This window comes from Capra hircus, chromosome 26, assembly GCF_001704415.2.
Source record: "Capra hircus breed San Clemente chromosome 26, ASM170441v1, whole genome shotgun sequence".
NCBI lineage: Eukaryota > Metazoa > Chordata > Mammalia > Artiodactyla > Bovidae > Capra > Capra hircus.
The window spans coordinates 13007014-13027387 of NC_030833.1; the positions used below are offsets into that span (position 1 = coordinate 13007014).

The 20374-nt window shown below is 39.2% G+C and overlaps 1 protein-coding gene across 1 annotated transcript in view; it reads left to right on the forward strand.

The window, feature by feature from the left end:
• CACUL1 (CDK2 associated cullin domain 1) overlaps nucleotides 1–20374 on the forward strand; it is a 70617-nt gene that overhangs the window by 31606 nt on the left and 18637 nt on the right. The window contains exons 4-5 of the mRNA XM_013975275.2: nucleotides 16947–17042; nucleotides 18967–19069. Of these exons, the coding sequence (XP_013830729.2) occupies nucleotides 16947–17042; nucleotides 18967–19069 (199 nt within the window). The remainder of the gene's footprint in view (nucleotides 1–16946; nucleotides 17043–18966; nucleotides 19070–20374) is intronic.

Here is a 20374-nt window from a genome sequence, read left to right on the forward strand (position 1 = left end):
TAGTACCTTCTAAATCTGAAAAGCTCTTGATTGTAGCACGCTTCTAGTCCCAGGAATCTTGGGTGAAAAATTGTGAACCTGTTGTCAATCAAAAGGGAGAAAGAGATGTCTGGGGCACATTGCACAGATGAGAGAGGCGGGACAGATACGACAGTAAGTTGAAAGAGACGGAGGATGAGAGCATTTGAAGGTCATTTTGGCTTCAGGGGAATTGTTAGAAGTGGGAGTGGGAGGAAAGATGAGAGTGGTTTTTGAATATTTAGCTCAGCTAACATTTAGTGTCCATATGCCAGGCATTGTGCTGGATGCAAAGGATGCAGTGATGAGTAAGATGGGTTTATTCTTTGTACTGTTCAGGGAAAGAGTGTGATGGTCATTTTAATATACTGGAGTGTGATGAGTAGCATGATAAGAGATTTGAAATGAGTCACAAGTCTTGCTGATTTTCCTCCCTTGTAAAATGTCTCAGATTTATTCCCTGCCATGTCCCTAGTTTATTTAGGTCCTCATTCGTACTTGCTGAAGCAATAGAAAAAGATTTCTGGTTCATATCTTGACTTTGCACTCTCCCTCTATCCATTTTGTTTATTTTTTAGACTTAGCATGTCATTCATTTTCTTAACCTTTTGCCTCTTCATTTGCCCAAAGAACAAAGACCATCCTGCTTAACAAGAATTTCAAGACTCCTTACCTCTGAACTCAGCAAGATAGTGTAAGAGTATTTTGCTTTTAAAATTTAAATGGTGGTGGTGGGGGGGGGGTGGTCTTTTTATCTTTGTGTATTTTCTTAATTCCTTTTGCCGCTGTTTCTTTCCTCCTTTCCCTTTCTGCAGAGGGGGCATTCTGCTTGTCCCCTTGTTAGGGTTTGCTGCCCTAGCACTTTGTGTTGCTGCTAGAGTCCTTAGTTTAGCACCTGGCATATATTTAGTTACCAGCAGAAAGTCACCTTTGCAATGCTGAGAGCTTCTTAAGGGCAAGGATCCTAACTTACTTTGTTTTTCCTTGGCCTCTTGTGGTCTTGAACTAAGTACTCTTTAGGTAGGGTTTTCTTGGTGGTTCAGTGGTAAAGAATCTGCCTGTCAGTGCAGGAGATGTGGGTTCAGTCCCTGGTCTGGAAGATTCCCTGGAGAAGGAAATGGCAACCCACTCCAGTGTTCTTGCCTGGAGAATTCCATGGATAGAAGAGCCTGGCGGGCTACAGTCCGTGGGGTCGCACAAGAGTCAGATACAACTTATTGACTAAACAGCAACAATAATTCACTAGGTAAATATGCTGGTCTTGATGCTGTTAACCAGATGTTCCCAATCAAGAGTATACTTCTCAATCCTGTTGAAGTTAGACTTGGCCAAGTGCATTGGCTTGTGAATTGTAAGAGAAAGTGTGTTCAGTGAGGTGTGCACCCCCCAAAGATCTGAAGCCTTTAAGATCGGCAGTGCAATTTTCCATGTTTCCCTTTCTCTGCCCAGTGCTCTAGATGGTAAAGCCTCCTGTAACCTGGATCCCTAAGTGAGTATAGTGTGGAGCTGTACTCAAGATGGGCATGAAACAAGGGAGAAAGAAAAGTGTGCTATATGTATTTTTTTTCCTTTTTTAAACACAGTATAAAAAAGTCTATTATATTTTTATTGAGATACAATTCACATACCCTGACATTCAGCTTTTTGAAATTTACAACTCAGTGGGTTTTAGTGTGGACGGAAGTTGTGCAACATCACCACTAATGTCAGAACATTTTATTCACCCCAGAAAGAAGCCAGCGCTTATTAGAAGCCAGTCCGTCATCTCCACTCCTCTCAGCCACTGGCAGTAAACTAATCTACTTTCTGTTTCTCTGGATTTGCCTATTCGTTGTAGGAATGGAATTAGTCAATATGTGGCCTTCTGTATCTGTCTTAAATAACTATGTAGCGTATTTTCAAGGTTTATTCATGATTATAGCCTGATGCTTCATTCTTCTTTTTGGCTGGATAGCATTCCATTGTATGGTTATACCACAGTTTGTTTATCTAAGCTCTGTTCTGTTGAGTTACTGAGGTTTGGGGAGTTGTGTTTGACTGATAAAATCAGCACTTGAATTGACAATATTTAGAAGATTCTGTTTTGCCCCGCTGCCATTTGGATAACTGAACTGCATGGGTTTTGACATCCTTTACTCTTAAAACTGCTAAGAAATGGAACCTGATTATCTTTGTGTTTAAAAGTCATAGCCAAGAATTGCTTTGCCATTTGTGTTTTGTCCAGTGGATGGCAGCATAATTCAACTAGTTGTCATGAATGTCGTCCCATGAAATTTTGAATATTTTTGGGGGGCTATAATTTCTATAGCTGTTGAACTACAAAGTGTATACGTATATTCTACAACTATGTAAAAAGGTTAACAGATTTTTAGATAATAGGAACAATGTCTGTTACCCTTTCTGCATGAAGTGAAGTGAAGTCACTCAGTCGTGTCTGACTCTTTGCGACCCCATGGACAGTAGCCTACCAGGCTCCGCTGTCCATGGGATTTTCCAGGCAAGAATACTGGAGTGGGCTGCCGTTTCCTTCTCCAGGGGATCTTCCCAACCCAGGGATCGAACCCAGGTCTTCTGCATTGCAGACAGATGCTTTGATTTCAATAAGGTAGCTGTCACTGCCAACTGATAAGTAACTCTTCACAGGAAGTCTTTCCGAATAAGTTATTTGGAGATCTATTTTTTAAGTACAAATTAGAACTTAAAGTAGTTGTTATAGCAAAGTTGTTCTTACCTCAGGGAATGTGCCAGTGAGACGCCTTAACCCTTGTTCAGTCTATAGGCTTGCATTCAGACCATAGTTCTAATATGTTTACCACCATCCTTTGAAGTCTGTGTTTTCTTTTCATTTGTCCTAATAGAACCACCAGGCCCCAAAGAGATCCAGTAAAAGTGCTTGCTAGTTGATAAAGATAAAAAAACATGCTTGTCTTACAGCTGAGATTACTAGAACCATCTATTCCAGTTAAAAGAGTTAACTTGGAAAATGGAATTTGTGATGAGCAGGAGAGTCAAATCACTTAAATAATAATTATTTGCAGTTGTTTATTATTAAAGTGTACAGAGTACCTTGATGAGCTGTACTCTTTTTAAAGTAAACTTTTTGTTTTAAGACAGAGTTATGTACTTAAATTGGAAAAAATAAGGGAAAAAGTTTCCTTCAAAAAATAAGCAAATATGGAAAAGTGATCAGATTATTTTTGCTCAGTGTTCAAAGAGATGAGGGGTATAGGACATTGAGAAGTCATCTGAGTCCATCTGACTTCTTTGGATATTTTCTTTATTAAGTAATCCTTGAACCTTTTGTAACTGTTCTTTGTTGTTCCCTGGTAGCTCAGTTGGTAAAGAATCCAGCTGCAACACAGGAGACCGGGGTTTGCTCCTTGGGTTCGGAAGATCCCCTGGAGAAGGAAAGAGCAACCCACTGCAGTATTCTGGCCTGAGAAATCCCATGGACAGAGTAGCCTGGTGGGCTACAGTCCACAGGGTCTCAAGAGTCAGACACGACTTATTGACTAGACCACCACCAGTCAGTTAAAAAGCTGAGATTAGAACCTAGGTTTATCTCACTGTAGTGTGGGTAAGCTAAAGGAATCCAGGAATACAGAGGCTTGATTTTAATTATGTTTAGTGTTCAGATCCAAATAGTATTTGAAAAATAAAGACAGTCTTTTTCTTTTTTTTTTAGAAATAAGTGAGAAAAAAATTTCCATATAATGGTAACAGTAGTAACAGCAGCAGTTGACTTTGAAAGTTAAGCGGCCTAAACAAGAAATGTCTTCCACTGTCTGTTAGACTCAGTTTAATTATTTACTGTTGTTTTTAATTAGAAAACCATCCTTACAGTTTATATTAGGAGCATCTAATATATACATTATAATTCTTAATAGCTCCTGAGACTCATTTACCTTGTACATATCTTTTCATTTTTTGGATATTTTACTATGGAAACAGTATCTGCACATTGGAAATGGGAATGGATAAGAATATAATACCAGATGTCTGTATTTGGTCTATTTGGAAAGAAATTCCATTTTTATATAGCATCTGTCAGTCTCAGGTGTAGCCTTGCTTCTGGAGCCTTGAGAAATCTGGCTGTTGGCAGCATGGAACTGCTCTGGAAAGTCATGGATTAAGCTAGTTAGACAAAGTATATTATACGCTCTTCTTTTTTGCCAAAGTTATTCATACAGAGGCAGATTTAAAAGAGAAAAATGAATTTTTGATTCAGAAAATATTAAGACAGCATTCAGGTCCATTCGTATGGCATCTAAAATGCTGAAGTCCTGCTTGGTAATATAAGGAATAAATGTTAAAAGATGATGAAGGAACTGTTTGAAATTTTTTAGCATTTGTTTGGCTTTAAAAACCGCATCTTTTTATGCATGTTGCCAGCCTTTTCTGCTAGATCATTCTGTATATTAATCATAGTTATTTTAAAGTCTGTAAGATAGTTTCAGCTTGTGTGCATTTCGGTGTCTGGGCCTGTTGGCCGTTTAACTCTTGACAGCGGGTGTGTTTTCTTGCCTTTTTGGGGTGTTTCTAATTGAATGCTGGACAGTGTGTATGGAAACGATAGTAGAGACTGACATAAATGATATTTATGCTTACTAATGGGCCTGCCACTCTTCTGTTGGGCTCTTAGTATGAGGAGTTGAGTCAGGCATGTTAGTAGTTGAGTTGGATTTGAGTTTTATTGTTTCAGTAGAAAAGGCCTCAGACTCTTGAACAGCGCACTGTGGCTGTTCTTAGTGTGAATCAGGAGGGGTTGGACATTGCAGTTGTAAAATATGGTGATGTCAGGTCTCTGATGAGCTCAGAAAATTGATTTTGTAGGTTGACCAGCTTTTTCTTATCATCAGGGCAGGACTGATGTTCTCTGGTGGCTTTTTGCATTCTAAGTGGAGTTAGAGCTTCACTGTTAGACCTTAATAACTTCATAATCACTGAATTCGATAATACTCAAGAAGCTGTTAAATAAAAAAAAAAACAATTCGCCTATAGTCTTAACGCTAATGTTAAAATGTTAGTGTACCGCATTTTTACGATTTTGGTATAGTTTGCAGCTGCAAACTATGTCCCTGTGTCATGCAGTAAATGCCTTGTGTCAATGAGTGATTACTGTTCCACCCTCCCTTGGATCCTTTGGACTTCCTTCCCGTAGAGCACCTCTCTTTCCTTTGAAGTGGTCGAAGGTAGAGTTTTCTAAGTGCTTAACAGCTGCTGGGCCAGCTGTCTAAAGAATCCCCTGAAGTTCTCATTAAAAATACACACTTCGGGAGAGTTTCTGAGTCTGGACGTTGGATTGGAGTGTGACAAAGGAATCTGCATCATTAATAAACCCTTCAGGTGCTTAGGAGAGCGGTGGCCTGGGAAATGTGTCATGATTCCCGAACCTGGACTCTCTCAAGCTAGGAGTGGTGTCTCTTTGGGTTTAAATGTAAGATTGTATTATTGCTGAAGACACACAACACAGTTGCACCACTGCAGTGCCAGTCTGGAGTAGGAGCACCATGCATACCTGGATAATACAAGTAGCAGAGTGTGGTTTAAGTTTCCAGTGAAGAGGGACTGATGAAGTAGACACTGCTGGGGCCAGACAGTCATCATAATTACACTGTAGAAATGTATTTGATCTGGGAGGTGTTAATGAGTATATATAGCTGAGTGATAATACTAGATTACAGAATCATTCCATAAAAACACACACACAGAAGAACAGAAGAAAACGTTGATGGGAGTTGTCTACCATTCTTGGTAGTGGTTATTTTTCCATAATTGCATTTTTGATTTTTAAAAATTTCAATGAATATGTATTACTTCCAACAAACATATGTGTTTAGTGGCCTTGTTAGGTTTATTAGATTCTTCCTTTCCTTCCTTTCTACCTCCCTATTTCATTATAACATATGAAAGCTATTTATTTGAAGACAACTATGTTGTTTATGAACATATAAGCAGATATTCTTAAATTTTATTTGTGTGTCTGTCATTTTGGTGGGATGGGGACAGGGCGTGAATAGAAGAGGAGGGATATAATTATGAAGTTCTGGAACTTGTGTTTTACATCTGCAGGATCCAGTTTGGTTGCCACTAGTCACGTGTAACTTAAAATGATGTAAAAACTCGGCTTCTTGGTTTTACTACTTTCATTTCAACTGCTTAGTAGTCACACATGGCCAGTGGCTGCCATATTGGACATGACCGATATGGGACATTTCCATCATCACAGGAAATTCTGTTGGGCAATACTGACCTAGATTGTAGTATATTTGTCTGTTGGCGTCTAGTGCTAGTGTGCCCGACTCTTTGTGACCCTTTGGACTGAAGTCTACCAGGCCTCTCCGTCCATGGCATTCTCCAGGCAGGCACACTGGAATGGATTGCCATTTTCTCTGCCATGGTATCTTCCTGACCCAGGGATTGAACCCAAGTCTGGTCGCCTGCATTGTAGGGCAGACTCTTCACCTGTTGAGCCATAGGGGAAGCCCTCTGTTGGCTAGTGGAATTATAGGAACAGTTCATGCTCTTCTAAAAATTAACACACATCTGATTAGAGTAACTGACCAGACTTTCCTATCTAGCTTTCAAAATTAAAGATAACTAAGGAATATACTTACACCATCCCCATGGAAAAGAAATGCAAAAAAGCAAAATGGCTGGCTGGGGAGGCCTTACAAATAGCTATGAAAAGAAAAGAAACAAAAAGTAAAGGAGAAAAGGAACAATATAAGCATCTGAATGCAGAGTTCCATAGCAAGAAGAGATAAGAAAGCCTTCCTCAGCTATCAATGCAGAGAAATAGAGGAAAACGACAAAATGGGAAAGACCAGAGATCTCATCAAGAAAATTAGAGATACCAAGGGAACATTTCATGCAAAGATGGGCTCAGTAAAGGACAGAAATGGTATGGACCTAACAGAAGCAGAAGATATTAAGAAGAGGTGGCAAGAATACACAGAAGAACTGTACAAAAAAGATATTCACGACCAAGATAATCATGATGGTGTGATCACTCACCTAGGGCCAGACATTGTGGAATGTGAAGTCAAGTGGGCCTTAGAAAGCATCACTACGAACAAAGCTAGTGGAGGTGATGGCATTCCAGTTGAGCTATTTCAAATCGTGAAAGATGATGCTGTGAAAGTGCTGCGCTCAATATGCCAGCAAGTTTGGAAAACTCAGCAGTGGCCACAGAACTGGAAAAGGTCATTTTTCATTCCAATCCCAAAGAAAGGGAATGCCAAAGATGCTCAAACTACCGCACAATTGCACTCATCTCACACGCTAGTGCAATAGTGGTCAAAATTCTCCAAGCCAGGCTTCAGCAATACGTGAACCGTGAACTTCCAGATGATCAAGCTGGTTTTAGAAAAGGCAGAGGAACCAGAGATCAAATTGCCAACATCTGCTGGATCATGGAAAAAGCAAGAGAGTTCAGAAAAACATCTATTTCTGCTTTATTGACTATGCCAAAGCCTTTGACTGTGTGGATCACAATAAACTGGAAAATTCTGAAAGAGATGAGAATTACCAGACCATCTGACCTGCCTCTTGAGAAACCTGTATGCAGGTCAGGAAGCAACAGTTAGAACTGGACATGGAACAACAGACCGGTTCCAAACAGGAAAAGAAGTACGTCAAGGCTGTACACTGTCACCCTGCTAATTTAACTTATATGCAGAGTACATCATGAGAAACGCTGGGCTGGAAGAAGCACAAGCTGGAATCAAGATTGCCAGGAGAAATATCAATAACCTCAGATATGCAGATGACACCACCCTTATGGCAGAAAGTGAAGAGGAACTAAAAAGCTTCTTGATGAAAGTGAAAGAGGAGAGTGAAAAAGTTGGCTTAAAGCTCAACATTCAGAAAACGAAGATCATGGCATCTGGTCCCATCACTTAATGGGAAATAGATGGGGAAACAGTGGAAACAGTGTCAGGCTTTATTTTTGGGGGCTCCAAAGTCACTGCAGATGGTGACTGCAGCCATGAAATTAAAAGACGCTTACTCCTTGGAAGGAAAGTTATGACCAACCTAGATAGCATATTCAAAAGCAGAGATATTACTTTGCCAACAAAAGTCCGTCTAGTCAAGGCTATGGTTTTTCCTGTGGTCATGTATGGATGTGAGAGTTGGACTGTGAAGAAAGCTGAGCGCCGAAGAATTGATGCTTTTGAACTGTGGTGTTGGAGAAGACTCTTGAGAGTCCCTTGGACTGTAAGGAGATCCAACCAGTCCTTTCTAAAGGAGATCAGCCCTGGGTGTTCTTTGGAAGGACTGATGCTAAAGCTGAAACTCCAGTACTTTGTCCACCTCGTGCGAAGAGTTGACTCATTGGAAAAGACCCTGATGCTGCGAGGGATTGGGGGCAGGAGGAGAAGGGGACGACAGAGGATGAGATGGCTGGATGGCATCACCGACTCAATGGATGTAAGTTTGAGTGAACTCTGGGAGTTGGTGGTGGACAGGGAGGCCTGGCATGCTGCGATTATGGGGTCACAAAGAGTCGGACACAACTGAGCGACTGAACTGAACTGAAGGAATATACTTAGTAAATATATGTTTATATATATTGATATTTAGCAACTTTGTTCTATAAAACAAAGTATCAAAATTATTTTGTTTTTATATCATGATATTTGATTATCTAATTCTACCTTTTTTTTAAACTTAATTTTTCTTAAGACTACAGAATAGTATCTGTATGAAGTAATTCATTTCAACATTGTGTGGTAATAAAAGATAATAAGCTATCAATGGGGACTGTTTAAATGAATGGTGCATTCAAACACCATATTTACAAGAATAGATTTCTTTAGAAAGTGGTTTGAGGACCTTTGAGGGTCCCTGAAATCTTTTCAGGAGGTCTGTAAAATCAACAGTTTTTCTAATTATGCTAAGATCTAATTTTCCCTTTTCACTGTTATTTGATCTGGTAGTGGAGAAGCAATGGTGGGTGAAACTGCTGGTGTCTTAGCTGGAATCTTCATTTCCTGACACTCACAGCAGAAAACAAAAGCATTTCACTTAATGTCCAAGATGAGACAGTGAAAATTCTTAATTTTACTAAACTGTGACTTTTGAATATACTTAAAATAAGGTTCTTTGTGAAGAAATGGGAAGCTGTGTATACTAAAGTAGCAGTAATTGTTTTGAGAAATAGCACTTGTGGTACTTACATGAGTTTTGGGCTAAACCAGCTGTTTAGGTAGCGTTTTCCCCTTTAAAACAGTGTTTGAAAGAATGACAAACTATGGTTATTTAGTGAAAGTGAAGTAGAGTGTTTGACCCTCAGTCATGTCCAACTCTTGCGACCCTGTGGACTGTAACCCACCAGGCTCCTCTGTGCATGGAATTCTCCAGGCAAGAATACTGCCATGGGTAGCTATTCCCTTCTCCAGGGGATCTTCTTGCCCCAGGAACCGAACCCTGGTCTCCCACTTTGCAGGCAGATTCTTTGCTGTCTGAGCCACTAGGGAAGCCTCATGGTTATTTAGACTGCTGTTTAATAGACATTTTCTGAAAAAGGAAAGATATGTGTCACTTAAAGAAAAACAACTGATGCTATTTATTTCCCAATGGTAAAATTAGAGCATTGAAGTGAAAATCAGAATTTTGGAAAACCTGTATCTGTCACGATGACTTTGATAATATCCCAATCCTCAAAAAAGACTTTTCTGATGAGATAGGTGGTGATATTAATTTATTTTATGTTATGTAGTGATACCACTCTTCTTACTAATTTTTTTGGGGAAAATATAGTTATTTACATATTAATTTGTTTATAGAGTATTTAGCTGTATTTTAACATTAAAATTGTTAAAATGCAATTTTTATTATTGTTATTTTAGAATATATTAATACATAGTTTTAAAACCTAGTTTTAATTTCTAACATGGTAATTATTAATAGCTATAAATATCCTCTTGAAAGTGAAAGGAGAGTGAAAAAGTTGGCTTAAAGCTCAACATTCAGAAAATGAAGATCATGGCATCTGGTCCCATCACTTCATGGGAAATAGATGGGGAAACAGTGGAAACAGTGTCAGACTTTATTTTGAGGGGCTCCAAAATCACTGCAGATGGTGATTGCAGCCATGAAATTAAAAGACGCCTGCTCCTTGGAAGGAAAGTTGTGACCAACCTAGATAGCATATTAAAAAGCAGAGACATTACTTTAGCAACAAAGGTCCGACTAGTCAAGGCTATGATTTTTCCAGTGGTCATGTATGGATGTGAAAGTTGGACTTGAAGAAAGCTGAGCACCGAGGAATTGATGCTTTTGAACTGTTGTGTTGGAGAAGACTCGTGAGAGTCCCTTGGACTGCAAGGAGATCCAACCAGTCCATTCTGAAGGGGATCGGTCCTGGGTGTTCATTGGAAGGACTGATACTAAAGCTGAAACTCCAATACTCTGGCCACCTCATGCAAAGAATTGACTCATGAGGGAGGGATTGGGGGCAGGAGGAGAAGGGGACGACAGAGGGACGAGAAGGGGATGAGATGACTGGATGGCATCACCCACTCGATGGACATGAGTTTGTGTGAACTCTGGGAGTTGGTGGTGGACAGGGAGGCCTGGCGTGCTGCGATTATGGGGTCGCAAAGAGTCGGACACGACTGAGCGACTGAACTGAACTGAGTAACCTACATTATAAACACTTTTAGAATATTCAATTACTTTTTAAGAGTATAAAGGATTCCTGACATCATCCAAATGTTTGAGAACCACTAGAAGGAAACAGTCTCCAAGATATATTGTTAAGAAGAGTGCAGATCTAGTATGATTGTAAGTTAGCATTTATGTGAAAAAGAATATAAGTGGGATTTTTTAAAATTTATTTTTAATTGGAAGATAATTGCTTTGCAATGTTGTGTTGGTTTCTGTCCTACATCAGCATGAATCAGTCATAGGTACACACGTGTCCCCTCCCTCTTGAGCTTCCCTCCCACCCCTTCTCACCCCTGTAGGTTGTCACAGAGCGCCGGGTTGAGCTCCCTGTGTTACACACCAAGTTCCCACTGGCTATAAATAGGACTCTTATTTACTTGTATGTAAGTAAAATTCTTTGGAAGGTTATAAAGGAATGAAGTGTTGGTTTGTTCAGTAAGGAAGGAATGAAAGGTGAATTCTTTAAACCCTTTGGAACTTCCTTGAGTTTAAAACCAGTTGAATGCATTACTCATTTAAAAAAGAAGAAATTAAAATATTCCTACCAGCTATATTACAAATTTCAGGGAATATATAAGTCTGTTATGATAGTTGGAGCAAGTTTGGAATAATGGTTATTTTTCTGGTGACTTGCTTTTTCTTAATTTATTAGTGAAGAAAATGAAGCTTGCTTATTTTAGAGGTAAAAAATTTCACATACTGTCCAATCCAAATACACTTATGGTGAAATTATATAAATCAAATAGGTAGCAGTTTCCCCAGTGGGGCCCAAAGTATACTGAACTTAAGTTTTCAGGAGACTAAAATCTGATCAGTTTTTTTACTAGCAGGTATTTTCTAGGTTTCTTGTAGAGACTGGATTTATTTTAGAAGACTGTTAACAATTTGTAGTCTTTATTTAAGAGGTTTTGAAAAAATACTACATGAAATATGGAAGTTTAAAAGCTAAGTGACTGTTTTGACGTTTGATTCAGTACAAAAAGTACTTTCTAACGCTTATAACCTTTGAGGCTTTGGGAATTCTTTAAAAGAATAGCTAAGGAATTCAGTTTTATTTATTCTGTCTGCCGTTAAGCATGACTTTTGATCAGCGTTCATACTTTTAACTTTTGGATAGATTAAATATCCTTTTATGAAAATAGAAAATTATTTTAATGCAAAAACTCTTTAGATTTTCTTTTTTCATATAATACTTATAAAATTTATTTCTTTGAATGCTGAAATATTTCCAGAGTTCTTTGATGCAGTTTGGAGGATATTACATGTGATTAGATATTACATGTGATTCTGTTCATTAGTTATAGTGAAAAGTTTGCCCATAATGTGGAACTGTTTTCCCCAGTTTCTTTAGTTAACAAAGAATGCCTTTAATAAGTGTTTCTGAGGTATTAGACAGATAGTTAATTCAGAAAGGAGTTTACTATTTGCATGTACATGTGTAATAATTGAGATTATTCAGAGCACTTAGACATTATTTTCTTTGATTCTCAACACATCTTGGAAGTGGCACGTTAGTATTTTCTTGTGTGTGTGTGTGTGTGTGTGTATGGAAATCAAAATTCAAAAAGCTAATAAGTAAATTATCATATAACCTTGTTAAATGATAAAATAGCAATTTAGATTTAAACAAGGCTAGATTAGATTTTTCTAGACGAAGAAAGGCAACCTGCTCCTGTATTTTTGCCTGGAAGATTCCATTGACAGAGGAGCCTGGTGGGCTACAGTCCGTTGGGTCACAAAATCTAGCATGACCAAGTGAGCACATAGCACAGATTAGTTTTAAACAAGTTTAGATATAAACAAGCCTGTTCTAAATGTAAAAAAACCCACACCACCACACCAAAAACGTTTATCTGTACCTATGATGTTCAGGTTCTGTGGTCTGCAACTGGAGATATAAAGACAAGACACAGATCTTGCCCTCTGCTGCTGCTGCTAAGTCGCTTCAGTCGTGCCGGACTCTGTGCGACCCCATAGGCGGCAGCCCACAAGGCTCCCCCGCCCCTGGGATTCTCCAGGCCAGAACACGGGAGTGGGTTGCCATTTCCTTCTCCAATGCATGAAAGTGAAAAGTGAAAGTGAAGTCACTCAGTCATGTGTGACTCTTCGCGACCCCATGGACTGCAGCCTACCAGGCTCCTCCATCCGTGGGATTTTCCAGGCAAGAGTACTGGAGTGGGGTGCCATTGCCTTCTCCGGATCTTGCCCTCTAGGGGCTGAAAGTTTAGTGACAGAGACCACCCAGTAAAGAAGGAAGTAAGTGTAGTGGTGCTCAGTTAGTTTTGAGGAAGTGACACAGATCCTGAAGAATGAGTAGAAGTTAGCCAGGGTGAGTCTGGTTAGGGCGTGGTGAGAAGAGGTAGACCGTGTAGGCAGTTAGGCCTAAGCAGCACATGGATGTTGTTTGGGAGCTGTTAGTAGCTCCATGTGATGGCTGTGCTAGGCTTCATGGGAGGATGTGAAAGCAGGATGTGAAAGGAGAGAGGTAAGATAGTGCCTTAAATTTGAATTTTGAATTTTTTTCTCTGAGTTTCGAAGTGCTAAAAATTGATTTTATTAGTTTGGTGTAAGCGTAATTTCAGTTTTGGGCTGTGAATCTTAAATCATTATCAGTTCAGTTCAGTCACTCAGTCTTTGCGACCCTATGGACTGCAGCTCATCAGGCTTCCTGCCCACCACCAACTCTTGGAGCTTGCTCAAACTCATGTCCATTGAGTCGGTGATGCCATCCCACCGTCTGACCCTCTGTCGTCCCCTTCTCCTCCTGCCTTCAATCTTTCCCATCATCAGGATCTTTTCCAGTGAGCCAGCTCTTTGCATCAGATGGCCAGAGTATTGGAACTTCAGCTTCAGCAGCAGTCCTTCCAATGAATATTCAGGTTGATTTCCTTTAGAATGGACTGGTTGTATCTCCTTGCTGTCCAAGGGACTCTCAAGAGTCTTCTCCAGCACCACAGTTCAAAAGCATCAATTCTTCGGCGCTCAGCCTTCTTCACAGTCCAGCTCTCACATCCGTATGTGACCACTGAAAGAACCATAGCCTTGACTACATGGACCTCTGTCACAGATTCACGTCTCTGCTTTTTAATATGCTGCCTCGGTTGGTCATAGCTTTTTTCCCAAGGAACAAGTGTCTTTTAATTTCATGGCTGCAGTCACCATCTGCAGTGATTTTGGAGCTCAAGAAATACAGCTAGGCTCAGACATCTTTCTTAATCAAAATAGGAACCATTACAATCAACACACTTTTGCTAATGAGAAATAAATTTGTTTATTCCTATAACATAAAAACCCATGCCTTGGGATTCAGTGAACTCTGGAGAAGCATTTCTGTCTCCTGCTGATCATGGAAGCATTTTCCCTGTTGTCAAGATGTTTGTCAAGAGTTGTCAAGATGTTTGAGGGAGTGGTAGTTGGTTGATGAGAGGTCAAGTGAATACAGAGGATGAGACAAAGTTTCCTAGCCCAGTTCGTTCAACTTCCGAAGCATGGATTGTGTGAAGGGCGTGGTGGTGGTGAAGAGTTGGGCCTTTTTGACTAGTACTGGCTATAGGTGTTGCAGTTTTCAATGCATCTCATCGATTTGCTGAGCATGCTTCTCATGGTTTTGCTGGGATTCAGAAAGCTGTAGTGGATCAGACCAACAGCAGAGCACCAAACAGTGACTGTGGCCTTTTTTTGGGTGCAAGTTTGGCTTTGAGAAGTGCTTTGAAGCTTCTCTTCAGTCCAGCCACTGAGCTGGTTGTTGCCTGTTGTATAGAATCCACTTTTCATCACATATCACAATCAGACTGAGAAATGGTTTGTTGTTGTGTAGAGCAAGAGAAGACGACACTTCAAAATGACAATTTTTTTGGTTTCAGTCAGCTTATGGGGCACCCACTTATTGAGCTTTTTCACCTTTTCAATTTACTTCAAATGCTGAACGACCAGAGAACAGTCAGTGATGAGTTCTTTGGCAACTTCCTGTGTAGTTGTAAGAGGATCAGCTTTGATGATGTTCTCAGTTGGTCATTGCCAACTTCCCATGGCTGGCCACTATACACTTCATCTTCAAGGCTCTTGTCTCCTTTGCAAAACTTCTTGAACCACTGCTGCGCTGTACGTTCTTTAGCAGTTCCTAGACCAAATGCATTTGTTGTTGATGTTAAGAGTTGTCTGTGCTGCTTTACAACCCAGTTTGAACTCGAATAAGAAAATCACTCGAATTTGCTTTCATCTAACATCATTTCCTAATCTGAAATAAATATGAAGTATACACCAAGTAGTAAGTCATTAGCCAAAAAATATAACACGAGAAATGCACATTAAAATGATGTATGACATAACCACATTTATTTAAGAATGTATTCCAGTATAAAATGGCAAAGTTCAACAATGCTAAACCACAATTACTTTTGCACCTACCTAAAAAATAGATGCAAGGACTGAGTTTGAACACTGTTTGAGTCTTAATTCTTGGGCTTATTAGCAATAGAACTACAGTCAAGTGATTGTTTCTCAGCCTCAGTTACCTCAGAAGTTAAATAGAAAAATGTTGGATGTGTTGCAGTAGACTAAGAAAAATAAATGTTAAATAGTGTGCACCAAACTCTATGTAACAACTCAGCAATGGGAGATGACTTAGAAGTATGGCTCAGATGGTAAAGTATCTGCTGGCATTGCGGGAGACCCGGGTTCGATCCCTGGGTCAGGAAGATCCCCTGGAAAAGGAAATGGCAACCCACTCCAGTACTCTTGCCTGAAAAATTCCATGGATGGAGGAGCCTAGTGGACTACAGTCCATGGGGCTGCAGAGTCAGACATGACTGAGTGACTTGACTTTCTTTCTAAGCAGAACTGAAAAAAAAGAGTTAAATTTTATTTTAAAATATTATCGGACTATTTGGACATTTTCTAAAGCAGCTTAGCTGAAATGGTTTTATAATCTCAGTATTTAATATTTAGGAGTCTTTCAGTGTGATGTTTCTTTGTAGCCTTGTTTGAAAGCCAGACTTTCTGTGTATGGTATGGTTATCAGCTTATCAGACTGTTATGCTTCAGCCCTTCTGTGGAATCAGCTTTGTGTGATGTTGTGTGCCATGCCTGTTACCCCAGCTCCTTGGCCTAAGACTCAATTGAGAACTGGAAGACCTGGATCTGTCATCTCCTAACACACTCATTTTTGGCAAATCCTTGCCCATTTGTGTGTTTCTTCAATGTTAAAATGGTACCTAATTAATTTTGCTTCGGAGAACAAAGTGAAATAGAACCTGGGTACATTTTTGTAAAACACAGCCTGTTTGGTCTGCCATAACAAAATACTGCAGACTGAGTGGTTTAAGCAGTGGAGATTTATTTCTCAACATTTTGGAGACTGAGAAGTCCAAGGTTAAGGTGCCAGCTGCTTTGATTTCTGGTGAGAGCTCTTTTCCTGGCTTGTAGACAGCCATCCTCTTGCAGTGTGCTCACGTGGACTTTCCTCTGAGTATGCTTAGGGGGAGGGAAGGGAGAGGAAGGTAAGAGAGTGAACCCCTTGGTGCCTTTTCTTACAAGGACACTAATTCTTTAGGAGCGGGGCTCTTGCATACAGCTTCACTGGCTAGGACTTGCATGTGGGGGCACACGTGGCTCGCAGGCAGGCAGGCAGGCACACTCGACTGCACGTTAAGTACCAGTCACGTATTATATTTATTTTAACTGCTCTCCAGAGCTGCAGATGTGTATGGACCCTCTGAGTCCTGCTTTCTAGTTGATGAGGTTTATAGTTGGGTTAGTTACACGAGTGGCTTACAGCCGAGTTAGTATAGAACTCAGAATATTACTGTGTCAAAGATAATTACAAAATACCAACAGCCTTTCTTACAGTATATTAAGCATATACCATTTCCTTGAATCTGCCCCCAACCCATCTTTTCCAAGCCCAGATATAGTTTGGTTCCCATAGTAAATGTCTATTGTTTAGTGATAATTTAAAAAATTGTATCATTTATCTTAATTATGAATTAACATGTTTACTTATTAACAGAGCAAGCCTTTTATGATGGTACAGTTACACAAATTTTAAAGACAACTAAATCAAACCTTAGTTTTACATAACAAATACTGGAATAGAGAGAAAAGTTTTAACTAAACTTCAGGATATAAGCCTCTTCTTTTCCTAATTGTGAATTTCAATATGAATTTTGATTGAGTTCTATTTGCATTTTAGATTGTGCTGGAAGATCTTTATACCTGGTTTCCCAAAATGATCCCATGTATGTTGTTTTTCACAGGCCAGCCCTCCAGACCTCTATATTGAAAGATTTAATATAGCTCTTGGACAATATATGGGAGCATTGCAGAGCATTGTGCCTCTTTTCATATATATGGTAAGTTAGAGCTGTTTTCCCTCTCCACATACCTTGGTTTATTGGTCTAAGTGCAAACAGATGCAGAAAATTAAGTATAGTCTATTTTTCTTTTACTAAGTATTATGTTAGAAATGGAAATTTCTTTCAGCAATATTTGATAGTGTTGACATAGAAAACTTATTTAGACTTGTGTATACCGTTTTAAAATTTCATAAATACCATTGCTAAAATAGACAGGCATTACTTAATCGCAGTCACCCAATTAGCATTTATTTTATTTCTACCATATGAAAGATACTGTACTTAGAAAATAAAGATAAAGAAATAAAGGTAAGAAAATAAAATCTTTCCTCTATACGAAGATTTGTTATCTTCAGAAAGTACAGTTAAGACGTGTATCTAAAAACATGATGTGTAAATAAATGCCAAGGAGGTAACTCCATAAAAAGTAGAACAATAAAATTTTCTTTCATTCTGATGATCGCTTTTATTTGGAGGATTATGCCATGGGTATAATTTGTAGTCTCTTGACTTTGCTGACATGTTCTCCACTCCCACCCCACCCCACCCTGTTTTAAAATATATAAAGTTATAGGATCGTAATGTTTGTGTTCGTACTGAATGAAGAGCCTTTAGAAACCATTGTCCCACTTTCTTGTTGTTAGGTTGAGTTGTTTAGATTGATCCTACATTCCATTGCTTAGAGGTCACTATGTGTGTAATACCAAACTTCGAAATGATTTGTTGTCCATAAGATACGCTTTACTGGGGAAAAAGAAAACCAGGTCATTGGGAGAAATCTGTGTTGTCAGTGGGAGACTACTGTTTAAATAATGGATGAAGGATATTTACAGTGAAAACTATACAGTCAAAAGTAATGACATGTCTGTATGTTATTTTTGAGAGAAATCTTTTCAAGCTACAAACATTAGGTGAAAAAGCAAGATGTAAAGCAGTGTGAGTCGTATTTCTTCATTAGCAAGTGTTTTCTTTTTTATTTTAGGGGAAATAAAACATATCAGAGAGGGAAAAAACATGTTAAAAATTGCGAGAATCAGTGAGCAACTTGTTAATATTCCTCTTTGTATTTTCTACTCCTGTACATGGAGTTAGTATTTTTAAACACGAATGAGTTTAGTCTTTTTGACTTGCCAGTCATTCTAATTAGGATGCTTTTGGCTGTAAGAAACAGAAAACCTGATTCAAAGTGATTTAGATAAAGAAAGAAAAGTATTATCTCTTGCTATAAAATTCTAGAAATAAAGTCATTTCCAGGGTTGGTTAAATCTGTAGTTGGCAGCAGTGTTGTCAAAGTCTTAGCTTGTTTTTTGTTTCTTTGCTTTACATATCTGTTTCATCTTGTTTTCCACATGGTTGTAAGATGACTGTAAGGTACTCTTCACTCAGGCCTCAGTTTCCCTTAGTCTGCTTGGGTTACCTTGGGTCACTTGTCTGCCTTTGAACCAAAGACTGCCCATCCGGAAGGAATGCTGTAAACTGAATGATCTGGACTAGTCATTGAAGTGGAATGTAGGGGAGTCAACCGGTGCATGCCCACTGCCTGCTTTAAGCCTGGATTTTTAAATAGCATACCTATCACTTGTGTTTCCGGGTATTGCCTTTACATGATGATGTGGTCATATAAGAGAGCGTGTTAAGTGCTTGTCATATGATACGGTCCATTGCATCCCTGTCTAGTTAATGTTGTCTTCCCATGTTCTTTTATATGATTCATAGCATTTTATCTCTATGTGCTCTAAGCTCCCATGTTAGGAAGACTATAATAGTGACAGAGCTTTTGTTTTTCTGATGTTGGTCTTTTATGTTTTAATTGATGCTTTTATGAATTGTTTCCTAAAATTATTTTTTAGTGCCTCAGTTCATTAGACTAAGTATTTCCCTCTAATTGATGCCCTGAAAAATGACTTGTTTTCCATTTCAGAATAAGTTTTACATCGAAACCAAGCTTAACAGAGACTTAAAAGATGACCTTATAAAGCTGTTTACCGAACATGTTGCAGAAAAGCACATTTACAGCCTAATGCGTAAGTGTTCCGTCTTGAAGGGATGACGTGACACCAGCAAGTTTTCCTTTTTGAGTCAGAGAGCATTGGCATCTGAACCCCAATGTTAACATCTTGCGAATCATATCACAAGAAGTGTTAAAGCCTCATTCTATAGTGGGACACTTGAGGAATTGAAATGTGACTTGAAGGTCACCCAGTGAGCTGGGAGAAGCCAGGCTCTGAACAGTGCCTTCATAGCTGGAGCGATACTTGCTGCCTCTTTTGTTTTCCTCTGACATTGGGGGAAATATTACTAATATTAAGGAGTTCATTTGCCCATAATTTTGTTACTGGTAATTCTAGAAGGATAATGTTAATATTTTGAAATAGCACAGTATCCTCTCAGTTTCCTTATTTTTATTAAAAAAGTTAAAGCTTATGAGAATTAAATATATGTTTGTCCCTTCTCTCAAGCTATGACTCCCTCAAATTCCCATTTTGTTTTACTTAAAAGGGGAGTTCAACTAGAAAAGTTTACTTTTTAAAGACTTTCTGTAAACAGTTTTAAGTGGAGATGATTTTATTGAAATGTTATATCTTTTTGTAACTGAATGTGATTATTTTCAATGAATTCATCCCAAATTTGTATTCATTTTATGTTTAAACTGTGAATTTATCATTTCCTTATATAGGTATCAAGTTTGACATAGGTGGTTATAGTTATGTATAGGTTTTTTGCAAATGTATGTATTTGATGACATAATGACTATGTGATTGAACCTGTAGAGTTAGTTGGGAATAAGACGATAGTCATTTCAGTTGTGTCTGACTCTGTGTGACCCCATAGACGGCAGCCTACCAGGCTCCCCCATCCCTGGGATTCTCCAGGCAAGAACACTGGAGTGGGTTGCCATATCCTTCTCCAATGCACGAAAGTGAAAGGTGAAAGTGAAGTTGCTCAGTCGTGTCCGACTCTTTGCGACCCCATGGACTGCAGCCTACAATGCAGGAGACCCTGGTTCAATTCCTGGGTCAGGAAGATACCTTGGAGAAAGGCTAGGTTACCCACTCCAGTATTCTTGGGCTTCCCTTGTGACTCAGCTGGTAAAGAATCTGCCTGCAATGCAGGAGACCTGGGTTCGATCCCTGGATTGGAAGATCCTTTGGAGAGGGGAAAAGCTACCTACTCCAGTGTTCTGGCCTGGAGAATTCCGTGGACTGTATAGTCCATGGGCTCGCAAAGAGTCGGACACGACTAAGCGACTTTCACTTTCAAGACTTACTGAAAGCCAAATGATTGGTCCAGAAGTAGGAAGATGAATTAACAGAGACAGAGTCTGGGGT